Here is a 26669-nt window from a genome sequence, read left to right as displayed (position 1 = left end):
CCTCGTCACTATTTTTCCATGATAGCAAGTTGTCTTTGAAAACGATCGTAAAAATTTGTTGAAGTTCTTTCTCTATTTAGATAGACATGTTTTAAGTATAATGAACTATGGTTTTTGTTACCGGACAGAACCAGTTCTGAATTCAGCACCCCTGAGTGGTTGCTTGCCACTCAAAAATCAATAATGGAGAGACAGGGATGGTGGGAAAGGAAAAGTTGCTTTATTCAGGAAGCTGGGAACCTGGGAAGACAGTGAACCGAAGTCCCAAAGACCACCTTCCCTGTCTTGGCAAAAGCAGAGGGTCTTAGAGGGGAAGGCGAGGGACATGGACGGGGGTGAGTGGGCTCCCTGCAGTGGAAGTGGGTGCCCAGGTGGTTAGTTGTGTGTGAACATGACCTCAAATAGATGTGCTAGCATGAGCAGTGGCTTTTTGCAAATGTGGTTAGTCCTTCTCTTCCGGGAAAGTCTGGTTCTTCACTCCTAAAGGCCTATGGTCTGCAGATCTCAAGGGAAGCAGATTAGTTTGGCTACAGACTACGGGACTTAAATCAGCAAGCATGGGGTGCATAAACTTGAAGCCACTTAACCCTTAAGATGGATTGGAGGGCTGTTACAGTTTGTTATTACTTGTTACCAGGAATTTCTCTTACATATGAATTCAAATGAATCAGGCTTTTTCTGTGGGTTGGTGGTTTTGTTTTTTCCCCACCAGTCTGGACTTAAATAACATCGGGTCCAGCTGTCTTTGAATTTTTATCTGGCTTCATAATAAAGCTTTATAGTTGGTTCTCACCATCTGGATCACACTGGGGAAGGTAATCGGACTTTCATTTTGCAATTATTTTAACCTTGGCCAGTGGAAACTGACAATGGAAACTTTCAGTTTCCTGTGAAGGTCAACAATTTAAACTTGCAATATCTATAGAAAGCATACTTCATTGTGGGCTTAGCCTAGAAGATCTGAACCAGTAAAGGAGTAAACTGGGGGGGTGGTCATCAGGCAGAGGGTATGTGAGAACCCCTCCCACTGTTTCACTGAGCAGTTAAGGGGATTCAGTGCACCCAATCCTAAATGTTTTGTGTGCAGAAAGAGCTGTGTAAATCCTAAATGTTGATGGCGGAGGACATTTTTGGCATGAGATATTATTTCCTTTCTTCTTTGGCCAATGAGGAAATTAAGATTGTTTGCTTTCTTCTTTCAGAGAATGGTTATTCTGTATATGGGAACTCTTTTGAGAATTTCCCCTCTCACATTATAATCTCTAATTAAATCTCCTTCACAGAGATGTGATTTGTGTATCACAGATACCCCCTTCCCCTGGTAAGATAAGAGATGACTTGGGGCTCCCTTAAGTAGAAACCTTAATCCACACCCCTCCTGGGTCAGCCTTCCCTCCTTCCACTGACACTGCTCTTAGCCTCTGGCTAGCTTTTCAGTCTTACCTAGTATCCCTGGCATTCTGGGTAGGTAGAATTGTGCCTCCTTTATTAGCTAAGTGTCTCCACTGAAGAGTCATCACTAACCTGTTTGTTGTGAGGTGTGTGAATGGACTGGAGGTTATCCCTATAGCCATGTCACTGTCACTTGCGTTGCATTAGGAATAACTCTGAGTGTGACCAGGGGAACATATTAGGAATAGGAATGTCATCTGTCATGTGTTGCATCGAAGGAGGAAAAACAAGTTTGAAAAGCATTGTGTTAGACTTTTGATCAAAGAGCTTATTCTCTATCTACTTTTATAACCCACACAGGGGTAAGCATGTCTCACACATAGTATGGGCTCAGTACATTCCTGAATGAACCGAGTACGACTCAACAGTTGGTAAATTTCTTGAACCATTATTCTGAGAAAGAAAGAAATGTGCAGCGTTTTGGGGTTGTTCTGACATCACGTATCAAAAACATGAATTTCCTTCTTGTAAGTGTCCTACTGTAGGTGGAAATTGAGTAGTGCTTTGCTCACCACCAGCCAGTACTGCTGTCCAGAACCATTAGATACAAGGGTCGCTTTCATAATCCACCATTGCAATATCATGCCTTATGTTTTTCTGCCTAGGTGGTTCTGGTAAAATTGTTATCACAAGTTATTACCCTTCAGTCTAACCTATCTGAAGGAAAAGCTGGCTGATACTGTCATTTGAGGACTAAGAAATATTTGTCTAGACGTTTGATCCAATCTGTATTTTTATTTGATGTGTAATTGGCGAGAAAATCGCAAAGACAAATTTAAATGCTTGCATCTCTAACCTTGTCACAGTGTCTGAGCATTCATTCATCATCATTATCTTGGATTCCTGCAGCCAGCAGACTTCATAGGAAAGCAAGCACTGAAACAGATTAAAGCCAAGGGGCTGAAACGGAGACTGGTCTGCCTCACCTTGGCAACGGACGATGTTGATCCGGAGGGAAATGAAAGCATCTGGTATGATGGCAAGGTGAGTGCTGAGGACCTTGTGGCTAGGGGCCACTGCAGCTTTTCTGTACCAGAAACTCTCCTTGTCTCTATTTCCTTTTAGGATTTTGTTTTTTGGTTTTTGTTTGCTATTTACCTATCTTTTGGTTGGGTCATACACTTTGATTTCTGAGCTGTCATTCAAGAAGCAGAAATCATTTAACTGAAAGGAAAATGAAATGCTACTCATTTTAAAAAACATAAAATTCTCTATGCTTTGATTAAAGAAAATAAAACCAAGGGCTTAAAATTCAATGGGCAATGAGGAAGGTACGAGTTAGAGGGTAAAATGATCTACGTGCTCACTCCACATCCATATCTGTGAATGCAAGAGATGAATTTTGTAAAGAATTTGGCATGATGGTTTAGCTTCTAAGACATCTTTGAGAAAGAGGTAATTCTAACCTGAGCACATCAGAAGAAAAAAAAATCCAAATGAAAATATCCATGACAACAGCGAGTAGAGCCTTGGAAAGTAAAGCGAGCGGTAGAAACCATTTAGTTCTTCAGAAAGAGTAAATGTGCCTTCTTCCCATTTGGGCATGTTAGGTTTTATTCTATCAGCATCCAGTAAAACCAGATAACTTACCAATTGAACTTCATTTCTTTGACTTTTTACAAGTATTTGTAAAACCCAGTTTGGTTTAAGATTTTGCTGTGTTCTGGCCGGTGTTAGCAGGCAGATGTGGGACTCTGCTTAGACCACGGGGTAAGCACAGGGCCTTCAGAGCTCATCCAAACAGCTGCTCCATATTGAACAAGATCTGCTTGGTTGGTCCATACCCAAAGATTCAGAGATTTGGTGCCTGGGTTTTTTCTCAAGCACTGCAGCCTACTTGATACTTGTTTCCATTTTCTTCTTCTCTTCAGTGACAAAAAGAGCCCTGGAAGTGAGGAGAGCCATTGGCATAAAATCTCAGCCTTTGGGATCAATTGGCTCTCAGCCAATGGCCATTTGGACTGAGGCATGGGTTCATTTGATGTAGAACTAACATCTGCAGAGTTTCTACTATGTGCTGGATATTTTTTGTGTACTACTCTAATTTTATAACACCCCTCCTAGATGGGTATGATTATCTCAATTTAGAGTTTAGACTTTGGGGTTCAGATCCCAACTAACTTGCTTGAGGTTGCATAGTGACTGACAGAGCTGATTTCTGATCTGTGTATAGGCGGACTTTGAATTGCTTACCCTTTCTCCTAAGCCATGCTGAGTAGGCCAATTTGCTCTTGTCTCTGTCTCTGCTGTCCCACAGTATTCTCTTCAGCACTTAACCATAGACCCACAGTTCTTGTACATCCCAAAGCAGGTGGATGTTATTAGACACAATGAAGCCAAAGATTTTTTTTTTTTTTCAGATTTCAAGTTCTTTCTTAAGAACCTCTTCACCTTTAATTGTTCTAAGGTTGTTTACCTGTTTCAACCATTCTTACCTCACTGTCTCCCCCCTTCTTTTGGTTCTAAATCTCTGGTTCAGATTTTTTTTTTTTTAAGTTTATTTATTTTGAGAGAGCGGGGAGAGGGGCAGAGAGGGAGGGAGAGAGAGAATCCCAAGCAGGCTCTGTGTTGTTAGTGCAGAGCTCCACACGGAGCTCAATCACACAAACCAAGAGACCATGAACTGAGTTGAAATCAAGAGTCAGATGCTTAACCTATTGAGCCACTCAGGTGCCCTGAGACCTCTTTTCTTAATAAGCATTTCCTCCAACTTCACATTCACCTGCAACTTTCAACTGATACACACCTCTGCCATTAACTAGCTGCTTGACCTGATCTTAGCCTCTCTGGACTTCCATTTTCTCATCCTAGAAAATGAGCCGTGTCAAGTTTCCCCCACCCCATCTTCTGTTTTTCCTGTTGTCACTCTATTTTCATCCAGCTTTCTAATATGGTCCACGCCCACCCTTGCGCTGGCTTTCCGTTTTGGCCGTAGGTTGCAGATTATGCCATCGTGTTCTGTATGCAACCCCAAACCAACCCTGATAAACATGGTGTGAGTCTTGACACGCAAATTCAAGTTAAAAAGCCTGGAAACTTGTACCTTAAACTTACACAACATTACACGCCAACTATATCTCAAAGCTGGGAATGGGGGACCTGGAAACCCCAGTTCCTTTTTGAATTTTACTTCCTTTGCTGTTTCTGTGCACTGAGTTTACATCCTATATTCTTCATCTTTCTTCCCATATGCCATCTGCTTACAGAGCTGTTAATCCAGTTGTAGTTGGCTTTATAAATCAAATATCCCTTGAATTTCCTGATATCCACTTGTCTGCTCTTTGTTGCTCAGTAGGGTGATCATCTCATCCTGCAGATGAATCTCCTGGATCCTCTTTATACTCTGGAATGAGATGACATACTTTTTGTTCTTGCTTCCTGACTTTGTTGAGACTTGTACTGCCTTTGGTATTTGGTATTCTATTCTTGCAAATATTTTCTAGGCAGTGGGGATGCGGCAGTGCATAAAACAGACAAGCATCTCTGCCTCCATGGGTCTTACGTCCCAGGGGAGAGAGAGTAGACAACGAACATACTAAATGAAATAAAATGGCACATCTGAGAGTGATGAGTGCCCTGGGGAAAAGTAAAGTCCAATTGAGAGATGGGCAGTGATGGAAGGAGAGATCAGGATTTTAAATAAGGTTTAATTTTTGAAAAAGAGTGGGCATGCAAAGGGCTTCTGTTATAAAAGCAGCTTTGCTGGGAAGTTTTAAAGATGTGTGGTAGAAATGAAGTTTGGAGAGTTGAGAAAGCTGTCTTTTTTTTATTATTTATAAACAAAAACACACAGAGACAGCCAAAGAAACACCATGTATCATCCAACTTAAATTATGTTCTCTCTTTCAAAGGCCATCTACCATGTTACCTCCCCTAAGCCAGAGGTGCCTTTAATTCTCACAAAGGGAGGAATGAGACAAGGCTGAACACAAATGAGGATTGCTTATATTGGTAAAAGGAGAGCCCGTGATTAACAAAGAATATGAAAATCTACTAGGCAGAAGGTGGGCACAGGTTGTTCTTGTGATTCACTGAGCAAAGAGAAGAAATAGATTTAATTGAATCTGGAATATTTTAAGGTAGAAGGATATAAAACTGTTGCTAGGGAAAACCTTTCCTTAGAGATTTTGTAATGAGATAAAAGGAAAGGCCAGACTTGGGAAATACTCGGGTTACTCGACATTGAATTAGAGAGAAATGAAAGGGGAAATGAAAGTAATCTAGCAGAAAGCAATGCATTCAATAAATATTTTAAAAAAATAGCACTCTTGCAATAAATACACTATTTCTTTACGTTACTCATGCAGGCATAATTGCAAGATGAATCACTGCTGGGATTTTAAGAGATGGGAAGGCCTGGGGAATCTCTGAAGAGGGATGGTGGGGTTTTGACCCATTGAGTTAGGGGCTTTGGCCAAGAGACTTGGTCTGACCTCTTCTTATATTCTTAAAATGCCCAAGCAAATCAGGTCACCTCTCCAGGGCTCCAAACACAAACCTCAGGCTTACAGACTAGGAAGTGAAGCCAAGATTACCAAGAAAGTCTTTCAAGGAGCTGTGATTAAAACTCCAACCTTCCTGACCCAAAGCCCTGCCTTACATTACTTAACTATGATCTAAAAGAGAAAAACCATTTTAAAGCATATGTGTTCTCTCAGCAATACCTTGGCAGTTAATAACCTGCCAGAGAAACAGCTTTTACTAATGAATGCTTTCATGTTTGTTTGTTTTTTAATCAACCAGTTCTCCCCATAATAAGCTCAGAAATGATACAGAGAGGTTTCTGATTTGGGGATTCAGTGAGATAATTACAAACTGGGACCACAGAGCTAGGAGTCTGTACTTACTGTCATAAATGTGTCAGCATCTCAAAGACTAGAAATGCTATAATAAGACTGTTGATTGTAGTGGACTCTTTGCTGAGGCAGCTGAAAGATCACTGGCCGATTCATGTCCATGAATATTTTTCAGCACCAGCTACAAGCAGCCCACTGTGTGAAACAGGGAGGCTGTAAGGATTAGTGCAACGCTGTGTAGCCAGGAGAAGCCATTTTGAGTAGGGCTATTTATCATATTTTGCTTTTGTTGTCTTCCTTTTACATTTTTTCAAATGTGGTGTTTTAACCTGATGTTGTTGTATTGCTTTTTTTTTTTTTTTTTTGCATTCTACTGTTTCTCTTTCATCTTTTCCTTCAGATCTAGTTTCCACTCATTTTCTTATCTTTGTAACAAGCCTGATGAGATTTTTTTTTTTTTTTTTTTTTTTTTTTTTTGTCTGCATAAAGGCTTTGTTTTCATCTCCTAGGTTTTGTTTGTTTGCTCAGTGCTTTTCTCTGGTTTACCATCCCAGTTTATTCCATTTCATCCTCCCTAATTTTGATTGCTCATGCCTAATTCCATGTCTCCACTCATCCTGCAAAGTTTCGTCCCCCTTATATACCTACTAATTCCACCCACCTTCAAAATGTAGAACAAATCCTGGCTTAATTATGTTGACTTTCTTGGCTTCCTGGTTATATTTTCCTGCATCTCTGTGTTAATTTCTCAGCTAGGCTAGAAGCTCGTGAGGGTAGGAACCAGACCTCAGTCATTTTCTAGAATGCCCAGCAAAATGTTTTGTACCTGGTAGATCTAGAGAGGGCAAAGTTGACATTAATTTAAGGGCCTCACCATCTCCAGGAATCGCTAAATGCTATATATTCATAGAGAAAGTTCGCTTCACATTGACTACTGATGTATCAATAGTTTATTTCACCACTATTTTGGCAGGCCGTATCCTAAACCACAAGAGGAACACTTGAGTAAATTTACATTTGGATTATTAGGAATTTTCCCTTGTATCTATTATTGCCATGCTGGTTGGAAGATAATGCTTTTCAAATTCAAAGCAAAAATATTTGAGTCTTCCTCCCATCAGATCTCTTGCCACCAAACTGAGCAAAATAGTGCCAGCTACTCAAAAAAACCAGGTGTTCTTACCTAAAAGTGAGAAGTGTGAGAGTACTGTTGATGATGTATTTTGAGAATTATTTTTCATAATTTGTAAGCCTGAATTCACTTACAAGAATATTTTCTGCCCGCTGTTAGCCCCATAAACAGTATTCCCTAAAACTTTCAGATTGTAAGGCAAACCTATTTTTTCAGAGTTCAGTCTGGAGAGGAGGAGCACATGGCTGTGGCCAAGCTGCTGAGGATGGCTGGGTCTTGTTTTTCAGGTGGTTGGCAACACGACGTCTGGAAGCTACAGTTACAGCGTCCAGAAGAGTCTGGCGTTTGCCTATGTGCCTGTTGAGCTAAGTAAAGTAGGACAACAGGTGGAAGTTGAACTGTTAGGCACAAATTATCCAGCAACCGTCATACAGGAACCCTTGGTATTGACAGAACCAGCCAGAAACCGGCTTCGGAAGAAAAATGGAAAGGACAAAATTTGAAAAAGACACTCAGCAGGCAATTGAATTATGTTTGCTCTATGACTACCAAAAATCATAACTGAGTTTTGGGGGGGAATACAAGAAACCAATAATTCATGGGTTCATTCAAATGAGTAATTTGAATAATTCATTCAAAATCATCAAAATCTAGATTTCTCATCTTAATAAAATAACAATTCTGTTCTAAACAAGGAAGAAAAATGGATTAGTGATGTACTTTGTTCTTTCAAATGAAGGTATTTGAAATGAATGTTTTTATTACCCTATATTGTTTATGAAATTCAGCAAAACATTTAGGTGTTTGCGAATATACAATCACTATTATAACTGAATTAGAGGAAATTATATAATTGTAAGAGCATATGCATATGGTTCTTGTTACCTGACAACAAACTAATTGTTCTACATAAAAACAAATGCAATACTATTCATTGATGTTTTTCATTAGGAAACAGTAGTTGAATAAGGGATAGTTTTAATTTTTATAATGTATTACAATGAAAACAGTAAAATTTAATATTGATACATAAATTGTTATTCAACTCTCTGAAACACTTATTTTCCTAATGCATTCCCTGAAAGCAGTATTATGGGACATCATTATTGTCCTTCCAAAGGTTGTTTTAAAAGAGTAGTTGCAAAAAGAACAGGCTTCCAAAGGAAGCATTGCTTGAAGACCTTTTGAAATGAAGCTGAAACATAGATTGTGCCAGTAAAAACACAGTTTGAATACTGAACACCTCTCTTTGGGAAAGAATTAATGCAAGTTGACATCACATGTGCCGTTCTGAATATCATTTCACGAAGCATCTGACAAAGCAGGTCAAACAAGAGCTAAAGAGATGACAGGATGGCCCTTAGCACTATGTACAGCAAGAAAAAAATCCATTTAGACATAATTCCCTCATAAATTTTTTGAAATTAAATTCAGTGGACTGAACAAATCAACCTTTTTTTTTGTAAAAGGTAACTTATCACTTAAAATTTGTTACACACACATTTGTTAAACGTTTATTGAGCTTTTCCTGGGTATTAAAGTTGGATGTGAGACGTAAAATTCTGTAATTAGAACAGATTATAAAATAATTTCTTAACTTGTAAGTGTTGCAAAGATGCCAAGCGTACATACATTTAAAATGTTTCATTAAAGCAATCATATATTAGAATTCCAGCAGACCATTAATTTCCCTTCCATGTATCTTTATTTTATATGAGAAAAGAGGGAAATTTTCTTGGTAACAAAATTTGATAATCTTGATAACTTCCTAATTATCAAGAATATTATCTTGGTGCAGTCACTATGGAAAACAGTATGGAGGTTCCTCAAGAAAGTAAAAATAGAACTACCGTACCATATAATTTCACTTCTATGCAGAATCTAAGAAACAAAATGAACAAACATTACAAAACTCAGATACAGAGAACAAATTGGGGGTTGCCACAGTGAAGAGGTGTTGGTGGGGGGCAAAATGGATGAAGGGGGTCAAGAGGTACAAACTTCCAGCTATAAATAAGCCTTGGGGATGTAATGGAGATCATGGTGAATAGTGTTAATATAGCATGGCATATCTTAAAGTGGCTCAGAGACTACCTCTTAAGAGTTCTTATCACAAGAAAAAAATGTAACTTTGTACGGTGGTGGATGGTAGCTCAACTGGTGGGGATATTTCACAGGGTATATAAATAGCGAATCATTATTTGCACACCTGAAACTAATTGTATGAACCAATTATTCTTCAATTTAAAAAAACCCTCCAGATCCACTCTCTCAGTTTGGATATTAGGTGCTGGCTAAACCCTTTACCTGGGAGATTCCACTTCTCATTCTCTGTCTGTAGCCCTGTAACCATTAAGGTACTTATTTACCATCTCTGAATTTCTTCTCTGCAAAATAGACAATTCCAGGAGTTTTTTTAATGCATTAATTAATGATGAAAGCACAACATTGAATTCATGTCCTACTAATATAACACTAAAGCAGATCAATAAAAAGCATAGAAAATTTAGATGAATATTACATGTTTAAAGAAATCCTGCCCAGGAGCACTTGGGTGGCTCAATCAGTTAAGCATCTGACTTTAGGGCAGGTCATGATCTCATGATTCATGGGTTTGAGCCCCACTTCGGGCTCTTTGCTGTGCTCTGCGTCTGAGCCTGGAGTTTGCTTTGGATTCTGTGTATCCCTCTCTCTCTGCCCATCCCCTGCTCGTGCCCTGTCTCTCTTTCTCTCTCTCTCTCTCTCTCTCAAAAATAAATAAACATTGGGGCGCCTGATGCTCTGTTGGTTAAGCATCCGATTTTGGCTCAGGTCATGATCTCACAGTTTGTTGAGGTCGAACCCTGCATCAGGTTCTGTGCTGACAGCTCAGAGCCTGGATCCTGCTTTGTATTCTGTGTCTCCCTCTCTCTGTCCCTCCCTGCTCATGCTCTGTCTCTCTTTCTCTCAAAAATTAATAAAAGCATAAAAAGAAAATAAAAAATAAACATTAAAAAAGAAAAGAAATCCTCATGGTATAAAAGAAATGTATTTCCTGATTTCCTTAAGAAGTTGTGCTCTTTCTTTTGTGGTATGTTGGGTGCTATTAAGTCACCCTGGCACTCCCACACCAACCTAGCCAGGGGGCCTGGCCTAGGTGCCAGGTTTGGCATCAGCCAATGCACAGGCTGATGTGTTAATGACCAATTAACACAATGTGGCCATGAAAAGATGGACCAAATTAACCAGACTTCATCCCATGGGAGTTTCAAGTGTGAAACATCCAAATAAAATGATTAGGACTGAAAGCTGAAGTTGAAAAGATGAAGAAAAGAAGATGAAAGAGAAGCCTTGGGGTAACCAGAGCTCCTGAGAAGAGGAGTGGCCCTGAGAGAAAGACCAGATTCTGAAGCTTTCAGTTCCCAATGGCCGGCCCATCAGCCAGTTGGTAGGTGAACACCTTGACTCAAAAGAGCCACACTAAAACCACCAGCTGCTGGAGACGGGACCATATACTGAGAGAGGCCTCAGAGGAATTGTTCCAGGATTGGTGTCAGCCATGAAGAGCAAACGACCAGCATGCTTCAAAGTACGCTACTGATGTGTAGAAGTCCGTGTCTACAGCTTAGGAAAGAATGTTCAAGAATGAGATGGTGAGTGATGGGCGCTTTCTTCCCTTGAGCCAGGAAAGCTTCTTAGAACTGCAAAGACACTTTCTAGTCAACACATTATCAAAACATTTATGGACGTTGTTATGTTGCTAGTGTTCACATCTAACTAATCTATGTCTCACTCCTTTTCTATTGATGGGAAAGGTGACAGATACACCCATTTTTAAGTATGCCGTATGGCACATTAAATAGCAAACAGATTTTGGAACGTTACTAAGAGGACTTTATGCATGTTTGAATTGAACAAAAAGATTGACATTATTAGGAAACAAAGCACCTGCGAGAGGAAGAAAGTTTCATTTATACAAATAGCATTCTTTAGCCAAAGTCTCATAAAAACAACCCTAAATCAAACTCTTCTTCTGATGAACCATCATGTAAAAATAAAAATTATCTTGCCTTTGCTTATCTGTTTGGCATTAACGAATCTCCAGAGTACTTCAGTAGTTTATAGAAGCTATTTTAGGAATTATAAAGGGGTAACACATTACTTAATTACATATTCTCTAGGTATAGATTTTGCAAGTGTTAACATGCCCTGGAGCATAGGAGTGGTTACTCCTGGGCACCTGGGTGGCTCAGTCAGTTAAGCGTCTGACTTCAGCTCAGGTCATGATCTCATGGTCTGCGAGTTCAAGCCCCACATCAGGCTCTGTGCCCACAGCTGAGAGCCTGGAGACTGCTTCGGATTCTGTGTCTCCCTCTCTCTCTGCCCCTCCCCCACTTGCACTCTGTCTCTTCCTCTCTCAAAAATAAAAACATTTAAAAAATTAAAAAAAAAAAAAAAAAAAAAAGGAGGGGTTACTCCTACACATGTTCACTGAGTACTTTCGCCAGGCCAGGCACTGGGAAAGCAGTGAACAGACATGGTCCCTGCCTTCGTGGAGTTTATAGACCAGAGAGGTCAAGCATTTAACTAACGAAACCAGGTGTATATTTACTTACATACTGAGGTATCATGAAAGCCAAGTGAGAGAACATTTTGAGAAGGAGAGGAGGGCAAACGGTGTCCAAAGATACCAGATGTCACATAAAATTAAGGACCAAAAAGTGCCCGTAAGGTTAAGCAATAGAACATGGTTGGTGCCATTGGCCTGAGCTATTTCAGGGGATTGGTGAGGGCAAATGGCTGACTGTATTGAAAAAGGACAAGGAAGGGAGCACCTGGTTGGCTCAGTTAGAAGAGCAAGTGACTCTTAATCTCGGGGTTGTGAGTTTGAGCTCCATGTTGGGTATAGAGATTACTGAAATAAACAAACAAACAAACAAACAAACAAACAAAAAACCGGGGCACCTGGGTGGTTCAGTCGATTGAGCATCTTGATTTCGGCTCAGGTCATGATCCCAGGGTCATGGTATTGAGCCCCGCATCAGGCTCCATGCTGAGCGTGGATCGTGCTTTAGATTCTCTCTCTCTACCCACCCCTCATCCCTCTCCCAAGTGCTCTCTCTCTCTCTCTCTCAAAAAAAAAAAAAAAGAGAAAGAGAGAAAGAAAGAAGAAAGAAGTGAAAGAGAGAGAGAGAAAGAAAGAAAGAAAAAGAAAAAGAAAGAAAAGAAAGAGAAAAAGAAAACCAAAAAGGACTAGGAAGTAAGGAGTTGGAGATATGGAACACAGACTCTTATTATCTAGGAGCAGTTTCCTACTCAGGTACAGAAGGTATCAGTTTGGGAGCTTTCAGCTGCAAGTAAGAAAATAGCCCACGAACAGCAGTTTAAACAATCGTTTTAATAAATTGCATAGTGAGAAGTTTTTTTTGCACAGTAAGAAGATGAGAGGCAGGCTCAATGACACCATTAGATATCTCAGTTCTCTTTATTTCATTATGTCAAATCCTCTTCCCCCTAAAAATACTGTTTTAGGCTAAATCATTTGTTGTTGCAGTTATTGGTGTTTTGGTCATCTATCTACTTCAAATCAGTGCAATTTTATTACTTATCTTTTTAAACATTGTGTTCCACATGGAAATTAATTTAGAGAAGCTTCAGTTACACCACTGGCCCTTATCACTAACAGACTTAGCTGTGTGTGTTCATTCCAAGAGTAAGTTCTTTACTGCTGAAATCGTTCAAGCTTACTTCACGCACAGGTTGGGTCTTCATTCCCTGTGGACCTGGTTATCCCACGCTGAAACAGTTGAGTGCTTGTAAATACAAAGCAGCAGAAGTTGAGTGTTTTCAATTCTGTTATTCCATGTGATCACTGAGGGTTTCCATTGATGTTTATTATGAAACAGAGGGCAAATTGTGAGGCACAATATCGTGTTCAATGAGTGCAGATTTTAGTTCACACATGAAATACTTTAGTGGTTTTGAATACTATCTTTAAAATTCAGATTTCTTCTTTTTAAACTGTTAATCGTTAAAGTTAAAGACAGAACTAACAAAATATAGGGGAGCCTGGGGGGCTCAGTCCATTACATGTCCAACTTCAGCTCAGGTCGTGATCTTGCAGTCTGTGAGTTTGAGCCCTGCATTGGACTTTGCGCTGACAGCTCAGAGCCTGGAGCCTGCTTCAGCTTCTGTGTCTCCCTCTTTCTCTGCCCCTCTCCTGCTCGTGCTCCATCCTCTCTATCTCTCAAAAATAAATAAACATTAAAAAAACTAAAAAAAAAAAAGAAAATATAATCATCAGTGGCAAAGTTTATTAGTTACCTATGTTGTGACTTCTCAGTAACTTATTAGTTACTGGACAAATTATTTACATAAAATATTATTGTGTCAGACTCTAATCAAAGCAGCAATACATAAAAGTTGTGGATAAGGTAATTGACCATGCAGTAACAAAATCTCAGGAAATGGTCATTTATTCAGAATAAACAATCCAATTTCAAAGAACGTCAGGAGAAACAACAAAAGGTATTGGTCATACATTGCTGGAAGAAATCAACCAAGCAGTATTTGAGTGCCTTGATCTTTTTCACCAATGATTGGGCTCTTGTTTTAAAGCTGCAGATCAAATAATGTCAAACTTTATTATCGTTCATCTGTTTGCTCTGATTTTAGCAGATGAAGAAAAACCATGTATAATACTTATATATATAATAGAATAGAAATATAATAATATATAATATATATAAAAGAAATGTGTGATGAATTTTCTGAAGATATTTTAGTGGAAAATGTATAATATACATAATAGAAATGTATGACGAATTTTCTGCTGAAAATATTTTAGTAGAAAATTTTCAATTGCAGGGATATTTGAAAACCAGTATAGTTGTCCCCAAAGAAACAGAGATAGTCCTGCCATTTCTGGAGTTTGCTGTGAAAGGGGATTTTTATGAATTTCTGTCAAACTTACTACGTTAAAGTCTTTTCCTAATTATTTGTACGTCTGTTGCTCATGTAAAACAAATGTTTGAAATTTAAAACCTTAAAATATGTCCTTCAATCAACTATGTGCAGAGTTAACTGGACAAATCTGGTTATACTGTCGATTAAACATTAATATATGGAGAAGATTAATTTCAGTGAAGTCACTGCAAAGTGTAAGGCTTAAAAACAGAAAAGGTGACTTTATTATTCACAGATAGCAACCAGTTTATTATAACAGACCAATATGTTGGTATAAATACTTTCTTTTTTCAGGGGCATCTGGGTGGCTCAGTCGGTTAAGCATTTGACCCTTCACTTCAGCTCATGTCGTGATCTCACAGTTCGGTTCTTGAGTTTGGGCCCCTCACCCGGCTCTGTGCTGACAGCGCGGAGCTTGCTTGGCATTCTGTCTCTCTCTCTCTCTCTGCCCCTCCCCTGCTGGCTCTCTATCTTTCTCTCAAAATAAATAAAACTAAACTTGAAAAAAATACTTCCCATGGGGGCACCTGGGTGGCTCAGTTGGTTGAGCATCCAACTTCGGTTCAGGCCATGATCTCATGGCTCGTGAGTTTGAGCTCCGTGTTGGATTCTGTGCTGACAGCTCAGAGCCTGGAGCCTACTTCACACTCTGTGTGTGTGTCTCTCTCTCTGCCCCTACCCCGCTCGTTGCTCTTTTTCTCTGTCTCTCAAAAATAAATAAACATTAAAAAAGGAAGAAAAAAACAACTTTCCTTTTCCAAAAATACATTAATATAATTTAAAAATATTAACTCCTTGCTTTACTATAATATTTACTTAACTTCTATTTTTCCTATTACTTTTATTGGCATGATGCAAAGTTTAATAGAAAATTCTCACTCTGCGTTTTTTTTCTGGTTAGTTTTTGTCTTATTTCATGATTATTACTAAAAAATAATTGTGTCACATAAAAAGAGGCAGGGTTTTAAAATTTTTATTATTATTTTTAAATTTTTTAATGTTTATTTTTGAGAGAGAGTGCAAGCAGGAGAGGGTCAGAGAAAAAGACACAGAATTCAAAGCAGGGTCCAGGCTCTGGGGTGTCAGCACAGAGCCCAACGCAGGGCTCGAACTCACAAACTGTGAGATCATGACCTGAGCCAAAGTTGGACGCCTAACCGGTTGAGCCACCCAGGCGCCCCTTTTATTATTTTTTTAATGTTTATTTACTTTTGAGAGAGGGAGAGAGAGTGAGTAAGGGAGATGCCAGAGAGAGAGGGAGAGGGCTGCCAGTGCAGAGCCCCACACATGGCTTGAACTCATGAAACAGCATGGTCATGACCTGAGCCCAAACTAAGAGTCAGACGCTCAATCAACTGAGCCACCCAGGTGCCCCAGAAAAACTTTTAATACTTAAATTGTATTTATGTATGTATAGACTATCTCTGGAAGGGTAACACTAATATTCCTGGAGAGGGATTGAAACCTACTTCTCACTATATGCCCTTTGAATTTAACGTATTAAAAATGATACGTGTTTCACTTAAAAAAGTAATATAGGCCTATAAATTAGTTACATTTTCTAATCTAGTAAGAGTAGGTTCTTATTTTTTTGTTGTTGTTGTTACACCACATGACTTTTTAATTTTTGAAGTGTTCACATTGGTTTGAAGTATTTAAGCATGGTTAGAAAGTACTGATTTAGAACTACTTAATAAATTGATATGCAGTGTTCAGTACACAAAAAGTGAATGCAATTCACTTGTTGGAAACAGTAAATATTGTGCAAACATTAAGTCCCAGGCTGTATGAAACGTAGAGGAAAGGAAAGAAGAAATGAGATAAAATGCAATACCAACATCCTGTGTAGTGGTTACATGGGTGTTCACTTTGTGAGAATTCATTGACTATATACACTTCAGTGTGCTGTCTTAGTATTTTTTTTTAAAGATTTTTTAAAAAAATAATCTCCACACCCAACATGGGGCTCCAACACACAACCCCAAAGTCAAAAGTTGCATGCTTTACTGACTGAACCAGCCAGGCACCCCTTAGTGTTATGCACAAAAAAATGCTATGCCAAAATCTTTTTTTAGGAGTGGCACTATTTTCCACTGTCTACTTTCATCTAGTTGGTTTCGAGGAGATAAGAGGTGATAAGCAATGGTAAAGATGAAGGAGTCAAGAGAGTTTCAATGTGAGTTGGCTATAGCTGTTCTTATCTAGACTATCAATTTCAGAAATCTGGAGCCATATATATATATATATAAAATTATACTAGACCTAAGAGAAATCTTTCTTCTTTTTAAAATCTGACCCTTTTTCTTTCAATACATGTACATATATTAACACACCAAACAAAACCAACAATGAACTGAGGAGACTTCTTATACGTAATTAGCTTCCTACATACTTGATGATTCTTATTACAGTGATAGTAGTTAGCACTGATAATAGTTAATATAACTTATAAATGTAAGTACTGGTGACTAGAAGAAGGGTGAAGACATATTAAAAACAGTCATCTGCTGGGTGCCTGGGTGGTTCAGTCGGTTGGGCATCTGACTTCGGCTCAGGTCATGATCTCCTGGTTCGTGGGTTCAGCCCCGTGTCAGGCTCTGTGCTGACATCTTGGAGCCTGGAGCCTGCTTTGGATTCTGTGTCTCCCTCTCTCTCTGCCCCTAACCCACTTACACTCTGTCTCTCTGTCTCTCTCAAAAATAAATAAAAAATTTAAAAAATTAAAAAAAAAAAAGAAAAAACAGTCATCTGTAAGTCTGGTATATGACCTTACAGGCCTTCAAGAAGACCATCTCCCCCTCAATTAGCTATGGTAGAAACAAAGTCATTCTAGATCATTTTCCAAAACTAAATGTATTGCAAACATTATTTTTTATTTGAGACACACACACAGGGGGAGAGAGAGAGAGAGAGAGCGCACATGAGTGGGGGAGAGGGACAGAGGGAGGGAGGGAGAGAGAGAGAGAGAGAGAGAGAGAGAAAGAGAGAATCCTAAGCAGGCTCCATGCCTATGACCCTGGGATCATGACCTGAGCCAAAAGCAAGAGTCAGACACTCAAATGACTGAGCCACCCAGGCACCCCAAAGAGCTGACATCTAAAATAACAAAGTTTGGATATTCTTTCTGTTGTTCAAGTCTATCTCCTTCTGGACTATGTGGGGCATAAGGGGGCGTTGAGTAATACCAACCACGGTTTACCACATTTAGTTAGTGAATTTCAGGTTTTCTATCTGAAGAAAGACTTCTTGGCGTTCTTATCTCTACCTCAACCGTTACACATTTAGAGATAAAGTGTTTAGAAATGTTTAACCTTTGTATACAATGTTTATCATATTCAAAGATACTAAAATGAAACAGGTTGAAAGAAGGATCAAAACACAGGTATCCTGACTTCTCAGCATACCTTGTAGCCAGTTAGTACCATGCCAAGAACCTGGGTCTGTAAACTGGAGAAATCAAGAGGCACGGCAAGAGCTTCTGTGTGACTTTCTTATTTCATGACCTTGGAGCTTTACAAACATGTTCACTGGGGAATATTTGTGCTTAGCACTCTGTTCACAAAATGGATGTTACTTTTTTGTTTAAATGTAAATTATGTTATTACCATTAATAATATTATTAGAAATAGATAATATATGTATAGAGTTAAAAATTTATAAGGCATAAAGGATATGTGGTAAAAAGTTAGTATTTCTCCTTTTCTGCAACCTGTGTACCCAAGGACAATCAAAATTATTATTTCTTCTGTTTCCTTGAGATACTCCATCAATGCATAAGCATCTCTCTCTCAATATATGAAAATACATGAATTTAGATACATATGCACATCTATACATGTATTTTTAAATGAAGGTGTACAAAGCATAATGTTTTTTTGCCTTTTAAAAATTAATGATATATCTTAGAGATTATTCCATATCAGCCTTTTGAATGACTGCTTGGTATCCCATAATTAATTTGACCAAGCCTTCTTATTTGCCTTTTTCTAATAAAAGTAAAATTAAAATCACTATCTTCATGCATATGATATTTCTCACATTGGGTCTATCTGAAGGATAAATCCCTATAACTGGAATTGCTGAATTAAAGTGTATGTGCATTTTGAGAGATATGCAAGTAGATATTGTTTTCTTAGAGGTTATGCCAAATTTCACTTCTGTGATGAATGCATTAGAGGGTTTGTTTCTTTTTTTTTTTTAATTTTTTTTTTTAACATTTATTTATTTTTGAGGCAGAGACAGAGCATGAACGGGGGAGGGGCAGAGAGAGAGGGAGACACAGAATCGGAAGCAGGCTCCAGGCTCTGAGCCATCAGCCCAGAGCCCGACGCGGGGCTGGAACTCACGGACTGCGAGATCCTGACCTGAGCTGAAGTCGGACGCTCAACAGACTGAGCCACCCAGGTGCCCCGAGGGTTTGTTTCTTTATACCACACCCAAAGCAGTGAGTTACCACTAGTACCAGTGCCTTATTATTGAAGTTCCAATTTGTATTTTTCCTCTTGAGCGAGGTTGAACATCTATTCATTTATTTAATGACTGCTTGTATTTCCTTTTCTGTAAGCTATTGTTATGTTTCTATATTTTGCCCATTTAAAAACTGTTGGTCTTTTTCTTATTGACTTGAGGAGTTAAGAGATTTAACTATGGGTTAAATAGGTTTTGTATGGGTTGGAATGCAAACCAGGTATTATGTATACTATCTTTTCTATGTAAAAAACATAGCCCAAGTTCCAAGTTCTCCACCTACCCCCAAATTAACTTTTATACCCATTGCTGAGTTGGGAGCTGCCTTTATTTCAGTCCTAATTTTTGCATCTTCTAACTGATTGGAATGGCTTTTATCAATATGATTATGTACTGGAAACACTCTTAAAAATCAATAATTAAACTCACACAAACAGTCAAATAATTCAGTATTCGGCAGAATATAAATTACCATGCAGTAACCTTCATGTCCACAAATAATAACCAGTTAAAGGAGATAATGCTACAGAAAGCCCCATTTCAATAGCAACAGAGAAGATAAAATACTTAGGAATAAATTTAACAAGCAAAGCACAAAACTGGTATGAGGACAATTTTTAAAACTTCTACAAGACACAAAAATAGACTTAATAAATGGAAGATAACCTTTGCTTTTAGATATGGCAACTTAATATTATAAATATTTCAGTTGTTCCTAATTTAATTTATAAATTTAATGCACTTCCAATAAAAATACCAACAAATTAAAAACATTTAAAAATATTTATTTATTTTTGAGAGAGAGAGAGAGAGACAGAGCACAAGTGGGGGAGGAGCAGAGAGAGACGGAGACAAAGAATCCAAAGCAAGCCCCAGGCTCTGAGCTGTCAGCACAGAACCCGACACAGGGCTCAGAGTCATGAATCACAAGATCATGATCTGAGCCGAAGTCAGATGTTCAACCGACTGAGCCACCCAGGCACTCCCCAGCAAAAATTTTTTTAATGGAACCGGGCATGTTGATGTTAAAGTTCATATGACAAAATAAGCATACAGGAATAACAAGGAAAACAGTAAAAATTAAGTTATGAGGAGTCACTATTCCTATCATACATTAAAACATATTGAAAAGCCTCTGTAACTGAAACAGTGTGGTACTGTTATCTGGACAGGAAACCAAGAAATAGACTCAAGTATATGAGAAAATTAAGCTTATAATAAATGTGGCATCTCATAGCAGTGGGGCAAAGATGGACTGCCTTTTTAAAAATATTTTTTTAATGTTTATTTTGAGAGAGAGCAAGAGACAGATTGCAAGCAGGGGAGGAACAGAGAGAGAGAGGGAGACACAGAATCTGAAGCAGTCTCCAGTCTCTGAGCTGTCAGCACAGAGACTGATGCAGGGTTCAAACCGATGGACTGGGAGATCATGACATGACCCGAAGTCAGCTTAACCAACTGAGCTACCCAGCTGCCCCAAGATGGACTTCTTTATTTTCTTTATGAACGGTGCTAGGATAACTGGGTAAGCATTTGGAAAAAGACAAAATTAGATCCATATTTCACATCATACACAAAAATAAATCCTAATGGATGAGGGATCTAAATGTGAAAAGTGAAGCCACACAAAAACTGGAAGAAAACATGGGTGAATTTAACTTTGGTATAAGGAAAGTCTAACCATGACTCAAAATCCAGATGCAATACAAAAAGAATTGATAAATTTGACTACATTAAAAAAAATGACGGCATATCAAAAAACACCATAGCAAAATATTTGACAGTTGACAAACTGGGAGAAAATATTTGTGGTACATATCATAGTATCATACTCTCTGAAAATGCACATACACTTTAATTCAGCAATTCCAGTTATAGGGATTTATCCTTCAGATAGACCCAATGTGAGAAATATCATATGCATGAAGATAAAGAGGTAACATCTCTAATATATAAAGAACTCTTAAAATTGAGGGGAAAAGGGGTGCTTGGTGGCTCAGTTGGTTAAGCATGTGACTTGATTTGGCTCAGGTCGTGGTCTCATGGTTTGTGAGTTTGAGCCCTTTGTCAGGCTCTGTGCTTGCGGCACTGAACCTGCTTGGGGTTCTCTCTCTCTCTGCCCCTCCCCCTCTCGAGTTCTCTCCCTCTCTCTCTCAAAAGAAACAAGTAAACTTAAATGAAAATTGAGAAAAAGACTGAACCTAGTCAAAAATGACACAATTCACAAAATTGATGTAAAAAATAGCTCTTCAAATCTCAAAAGATGTTTAAACTCATAAAGATGTTTACTCATAAATATGAAACCAAAAACTATCCTAAGATACCATTTCTCATATCAGATGGCAAAAAATTTAAAGTATAGCACTTTAATGGCTGCTAACAATGAAAACTGGTACTACCCATATATATAAATATGTATATATATATATATATATATATATATATATATATATATATACATACATACATACATACATTTGGGGGAAAGCAGAATTGGAGGTATTGACTATAAACTCATGGTTTTATATCTGTATGTATGTGTCAGTATGGTATATATATACACTTATGTATGTGTGTGTGTGAATACATACATCTAGTTCCTATCTTTGTCTGATGAGAGATCCTAGAACTAATGACAGCCCAGAGGCAACCAGCATACCTATAACACAGACACTGTGTTCTAGATGTCATCCTCCACTAAAAGGAATCACAGTTCCTAGGAGAAATGTTAATTCCACAGTTAGGGAAGGAAAAATACAAGATGAATCTAGAATATCTCTTTGCACCAAAAAGTAAGAGAGTGCTCAGAGGTTAAAGAGGATATGCCAAAAGGACACAAGAGCTAGAATGAAGGGGCTCCCATTGGGTAAATCAGAGGAAATCGGAGGATTGAAATAATTATAGTAAAGTATTATAGCACAGTGATTAAAACAAGAAGCCATGATTTCGTAGTAATTTATTTATTTATTTATTTATTTTTATTTTTAAAAAAAATTTTTTTTTTAACGTTTATTTATTTTTGAGACAGAGAGAGACAGAGCATGAACGGGGGAGGGGCAGAGAGAGGGAGACACAGAATCGGAAGCAGGCTCCAGGCTCTGAGCCGTCAGCCCAGAGCCCAACGCGGTGCTCGAACTCACGGACTGTGAGATCGTGACCTGAGCCGAAGTCGGACGGTTAACCGACTGAGCCACCCAGGCGCCCCCGTAGTAATTTAAATAAGCAAATTAATGAGGGAGAAGGCAAACTTGGCAACTACTAAATATAGAAGGATGATGGAATTAGAAAATCACCGTTCAGCAACCATCCTAATAATAATAGATCAAAGCAAGAAGTATCACTGGGCACTAAAACTAATAAGCAAAACTTTTAGAAATAACAAAATATAAACATATTCTCAAAGTATCTCCCCATAAAATAATGATCAGTTAAATATTAACTTTACAGCAGAGAAATGGCTACCTTAACAAAGTGATCAGGGCACCTGGGTGGCTCAGTCGGTTAAGCGGCCGACTTCGGCTCAGGTCATGAGCTCGCGGTCCATGAGTTCAAGCCCCGCGTCAGGCTCTGTGCTGACAGCTCAGAGCCTGGAGCCTGTTTCAGATTCTGTGTCTCCCTCTCTCTGACCCTCCCCCGTTCATGTTTTGTCTCTCTCTGTCTCAAAAATAAATAAACGTTAAAAAAAATTTAAAAAAAAAAACAACAAAGTGATCAAATAAGACATCAACATCATGTCCTTCTTAATATGAAGCAACAAGAAGATATATCACTGTTAGGATATTTTTGCACAAACCCATCACCTGAGTCAGGAAACATCAGACAAACTCCAACTGAGAGATTTCATAATCACCAACCTTTACTGCATATCATGTGTTCAATACATAGACAGAAAATCGAATTAGCTCTTTTTGATTAACTCATTTGCACATTTCCAGAGCATGATTAGCATAGGTTTTTATTTGAAAATGCAGGATATGAGAAATCTCAGTGCAAGTTTAGCTAGTTTCTGGAGCAGGTGGTCAATGGAGGGACTGTTTCTGCAGATTAGCAGCCATGTTTGGTCAATTTGTGTGTGTGTGTGTGTGTGTGTGTGTTTTATTTTTTATTATTTTTTTTATTTTTTATTTTTTCAATATATGAAATTTATTGTCAGATTGGTTTCCATACAACACCCAGTGCTCATCCCAAAAGGTGCCCTCCTCAATACCCATCACCCACCCTCCCCTCCCTCCCACCCCCCATCAACTGTCAGTTTGTTCTCAGTTTTTAAGAGTTGGTCAATTTGATTTCTATCAGGAAGGGTAGAGAGAAACAGTTATGGGGAAGACATGCAAGAGTCATAGTGGAGAATTCTCAAGACTTTAACATCTTGCAGGGTCTTTAAAGGAAATTTTCAAGTCTTCACATAAGAGTCAAACAGCAATTAAAAATTATTCTTTTGAATTTAATGCTAAATTTAAATTTTTTCCTAAATTTCATTGACTCCACTAGAGATGAAAGTGGATGTGACAAACTAATCCACTTCATGCAAAGTAAAATAATTACATGCAAGAGGAACAAAATCCATGTGTTAAAGCATAATTAAAAAATTTTTTAATTAATTTTTTAACGTTTATTTATTACAGAGAGACAGAGAGACACAGAGCGTGAGCAGGGGAGGGGTAGAGAGAGGGGGAGACACAGAATCTGAAGCAGGCTCCAGGCTGAGCTGTCAGTACAGAGCCCGAGGCTGGGCTCCAACTTATCAGCCTTGAGATCATGACCTGAGCGGAAGTCAGACGCTCAACCGACTGAGCCACCCAGGCACCCCTAAAGGATAATTTTTAAAAAAGATAAAATCATGACTCTTGTACAAATATAAAAAAGAATACATGTTGAAGATTTTATTTCGTTCACTAATGAGGAAACTGGTAAGGTGTTAAAACGAATTCAAAGGACAATCCAAGGATCAGATCAGGAATATTACAATAAATGTGCAAGTGGAGGCCGAACTGCTTTCATCCATGGTGGTTGGTGAGGATTGCCACTCCGCTGGACAGAATTCATCTGCATATGTATAAAGAATTGGTTTCCATTGCTATCAGTTATCCACAACTTAAAATGCTGTGAAATAATTCCCATGGAATCAGACTCAGATAACCTGAAGGGATACAGTGCATAATTTCCCCCATATAACTATAAATAGTTATAGTCTATCTCCAGACATGGAACAGGCAGAAAGTTTTGGATGGCAATGTACTAATCATAAGGCTAACTTCCCAATTCAATGAGCATGTGATTAAGGGTATTTTTTCCTTCCATCCACAGATGATTTCGGGCAAATAAGATACTTTACTTCTTTGGTTCATTAGTTGAGTGTCAGGGAGCCAGCCATGAAGGGGCTTCTACCTAGACAAACTAATGAGCTACTCAATGGTCACACGACACTCCAAACAATCCTCAGGCAGCCTCAGTAAAACTGCACCTTCAAAAGGGCACCCTGCAATCGGAGTGTGTATTTGGCTCCTTTCTGGGTAGTGAGGAGGAAGTGGCTTCACAGGCGTATACTATTCAAAATGAATCTGAAACATCACCTAGAGCTCTATCTCTCCAACGACTTCTCACTTGCACAAGGCTGAGTTCTTTTGCCGGAAATGATTCCCCTACGACCTTTAAAACATCACACAGCTCAGGATCTGAGTTCGGGTTAGGCTCAACCAACTAAAAGCTTCTTTATTGGGGGGAGTGAGGGAAGAAAGGTGCATTAACTAAATTTCCAGTTGCCGAGGTTGTTGCGAAATTTAACGAAAGACTTTGTAAACTGCGAAGAGTTACTAAAAAGAACAAATCTGCTCCTCTTTGAGGATGCTACGATGCAATCGTGGCTCCTATCAAGTGAGTTTCCACGGAGCTGAGCTGCGGGAGCCCCGAGTGCTTCTTCGCTGGCTCCTCCCCCGTCACACCGGCCCGGGATCGGCGGGGGCTCGGGCGCCGGGTCTCTCCAGCCCGCAGTCGGCCGCGGGTGAAATCCCTTGCGGAGGCGGGGCAGGCCCCGGCCACCCAGTTCCTGATTCTATAACCGGTGTCTGAGGCTGGCGGCGCCACAGGCTCGGGGACCGTGGGCCGCGAAGGATGGGCCGGCGCGGCGCTGCGAGCCTGCCCCGAGGCCCCAGCCGGCGGCGGCCGCTCCTCCCCGGCGTCCTCCCCTTGCTGCTGCGGCTGCTACTGCTGCCGTCCCGGCCGGGCGCAGGAGCCGGGGCCGACCGGCCGCCGCATCTCGTCTTCGTGTTGGCGGACGACCTGGGCTGGAACGACGTGAGCTTCCACGGCTCGAATATCCGCACGCCGCACTTGGACAAGCTGGCAGCCGGCGGGGTGCTCCTGGACAACTACTACACGCAACCGCTGTGCACGCCATCGCGGAGCCAGCTGCTCACCGGCCGCTACCAGGTACGCAGCGCCCCCGGCGGCCCGCCAACCCTGCGCCGGCGCGGGGCTCCGCCCCTCCGGGAGCCGCCGCTATGCCTTCCTGCCCCAGCGCGCCAGACGGCCCCCGCAGCCTCTTGGAAGTGGGCCGGGAGGCCGGGGTGGGCGCTGGCTAGACGGGGTCAGCTCCCCGAGCAGCGTCCAAGCGAGGGGACTGCTCACCCTGGCGGCGCCTTCTCCGCTTCTCCCAGGCCCGCAGGCCGCCGCGGCCTCTGCGCATGCCCGTTCCAAGGCCACCCGCAGCCCCGGCACCCCACCTCCTCCGGTGCTTTTTCTGTCTTCCGTTTTCTAAAGGTCGAGGTGAAAGGGTGTCTGGCGTCTGGCGGAATGCTAGTTGCTGGGCCTCCGAGCCGGGAGCCGGTAGGCCGAAGGGTCAGAGTAGCCTCTGCGGGGAGGTCCTGAAGAGGGCTGATGGAGAGGGAGCCGGCTGGGCACCCCCGAGTGGAGCAGTGAGAGGAGAGGAGCGGGAAAGCAGTGGCTGGGTGATGGGTTAAAGGAAAAGTGCCTGCAGTGGGTGCGATTCTGCTCCTTGTGAACGCCGCGGTCCTAGGTTAGGCCTGTCACCAGAGATTCATTTTTCCAAGTTCTCAGCACGATGAACCTACGCAGGTTGATTTTTCTTGGGCTGCTGATAATTCCTTTCTAATTTAACTTGTGTTCAATGCCTCTGAGCATCTTTCTCTATTTATCATTAAAGTATAATTGACATATACTATCCTGTTAGTTTCAGGTGTACATGATAGTAATTCGATATTTTTATACATTATAAAATAATCCTCACAGTCTAGCTACCGTTTGTCATCATACAAAATTAGGACAGTGTTATATTGGCTGTATTCCCAATGCTGTGCATTATATCTCCACGACTTACTTATTTAATATCTAGAAGTTTGTACCTCTGAATCCTCTTCACCTTTTTTGCCTTCCTTCCAGCCCTTCTCCCTTTGGTAACCAACTGTTTCCTGTATCTATGAATCTGTTCCTGTTTTATTTTGTTTGTTCATTGTTTGGTTTTTTAGTATTCCACATATAAGTGAAATCATATGGTATTTGTCTCTCTCTGACTTATTTCACTTAGCATTATACCTTCTAGGTCTATCCATGTGACAATGGTAAGATTTCATTCTTTTTTATGGCTGAGTAGTATTCCATTGTATATATACTACATCTAATTTATCATTTCATCCATGAATGGACACTTAAGTTGCTTCCGTATGTTGGCTATTGTGAAGAATTCTGCAAAGATCATAGGGGTGCACAGATCGCCTCAGATTGGCTTACCATTTTCCTTAAAAATTTTAAAGTTTATTTTTTTGAGAGAGAGCAAGCAAGCAAGTGTACGTGAGCACACAAGCGGGGGAGGGGCAGAGAGAGCATTCCAAGCAGGCTCTGTCCTGTTAGTGCAGAGCCTG

The 26669-nt window shown here is 39.9% G+C and overlaps 2 protein-coding genes across 4 annotated transcripts in view; both read left to right on the top strand.

The window, feature by feature from the left end:
* The window catches only part of DMGDH (dimethylglycine dehydrogenase), a 68393-nt gene extending 60379 nt beyond the window's left edge, over positions 1–8014 (top strand). Inside the window, exons 15-16 of the mRNA XM_042906643.1 lie at positions 2302–2436; positions 7668–8014. Of these exons, the coding sequence (XP_042762577.1) occupies positions 2302–2436; positions 7668–7883 (351 nt within the window). The 3' untranslated portion in view covers positions 7884–8014. The remainder of the gene's footprint in view (positions 1–2301; positions 2437–7667) is intronic.
* Positions 8015–24854: 16840 nt separating this feature from the next.
* The window catches only part of ARSB (arylsulfatase B), a 167534-nt gene continuing 165719 nt past the window's right edge, over positions 24855–26669 (top strand). For all 3 annotated transcript variants that reach the window (XM_042941979.1, XM_042941989.1, XM_042941973.1), the window contains exon 1: positions 24855–25221. In XM_042941979.1, the coding sequence (XP_042797913.1) occupies positions 24904–25221 (318 nt within the window). In that variant the 5' untranslated portion in view covers positions 24855–24903. The remainder of the gene's footprint in view (positions 25222–26669) is intronic.

Source organism: Panthera leo, chromosome A1 (genome assembly GCF_018350215.1).
Source record: "Panthera leo isolate Ple1 chromosome A1, P.leo_Ple1_pat1.1, whole genome shotgun sequence".
Lineage (NCBI taxonomy): Eukaryota > Metazoa > Chordata > Mammalia > Carnivora > Felidae > Panthera > Panthera leo.
This window is presented reverse-complemented; position numbering and strand designations above follow the sequence as displayed.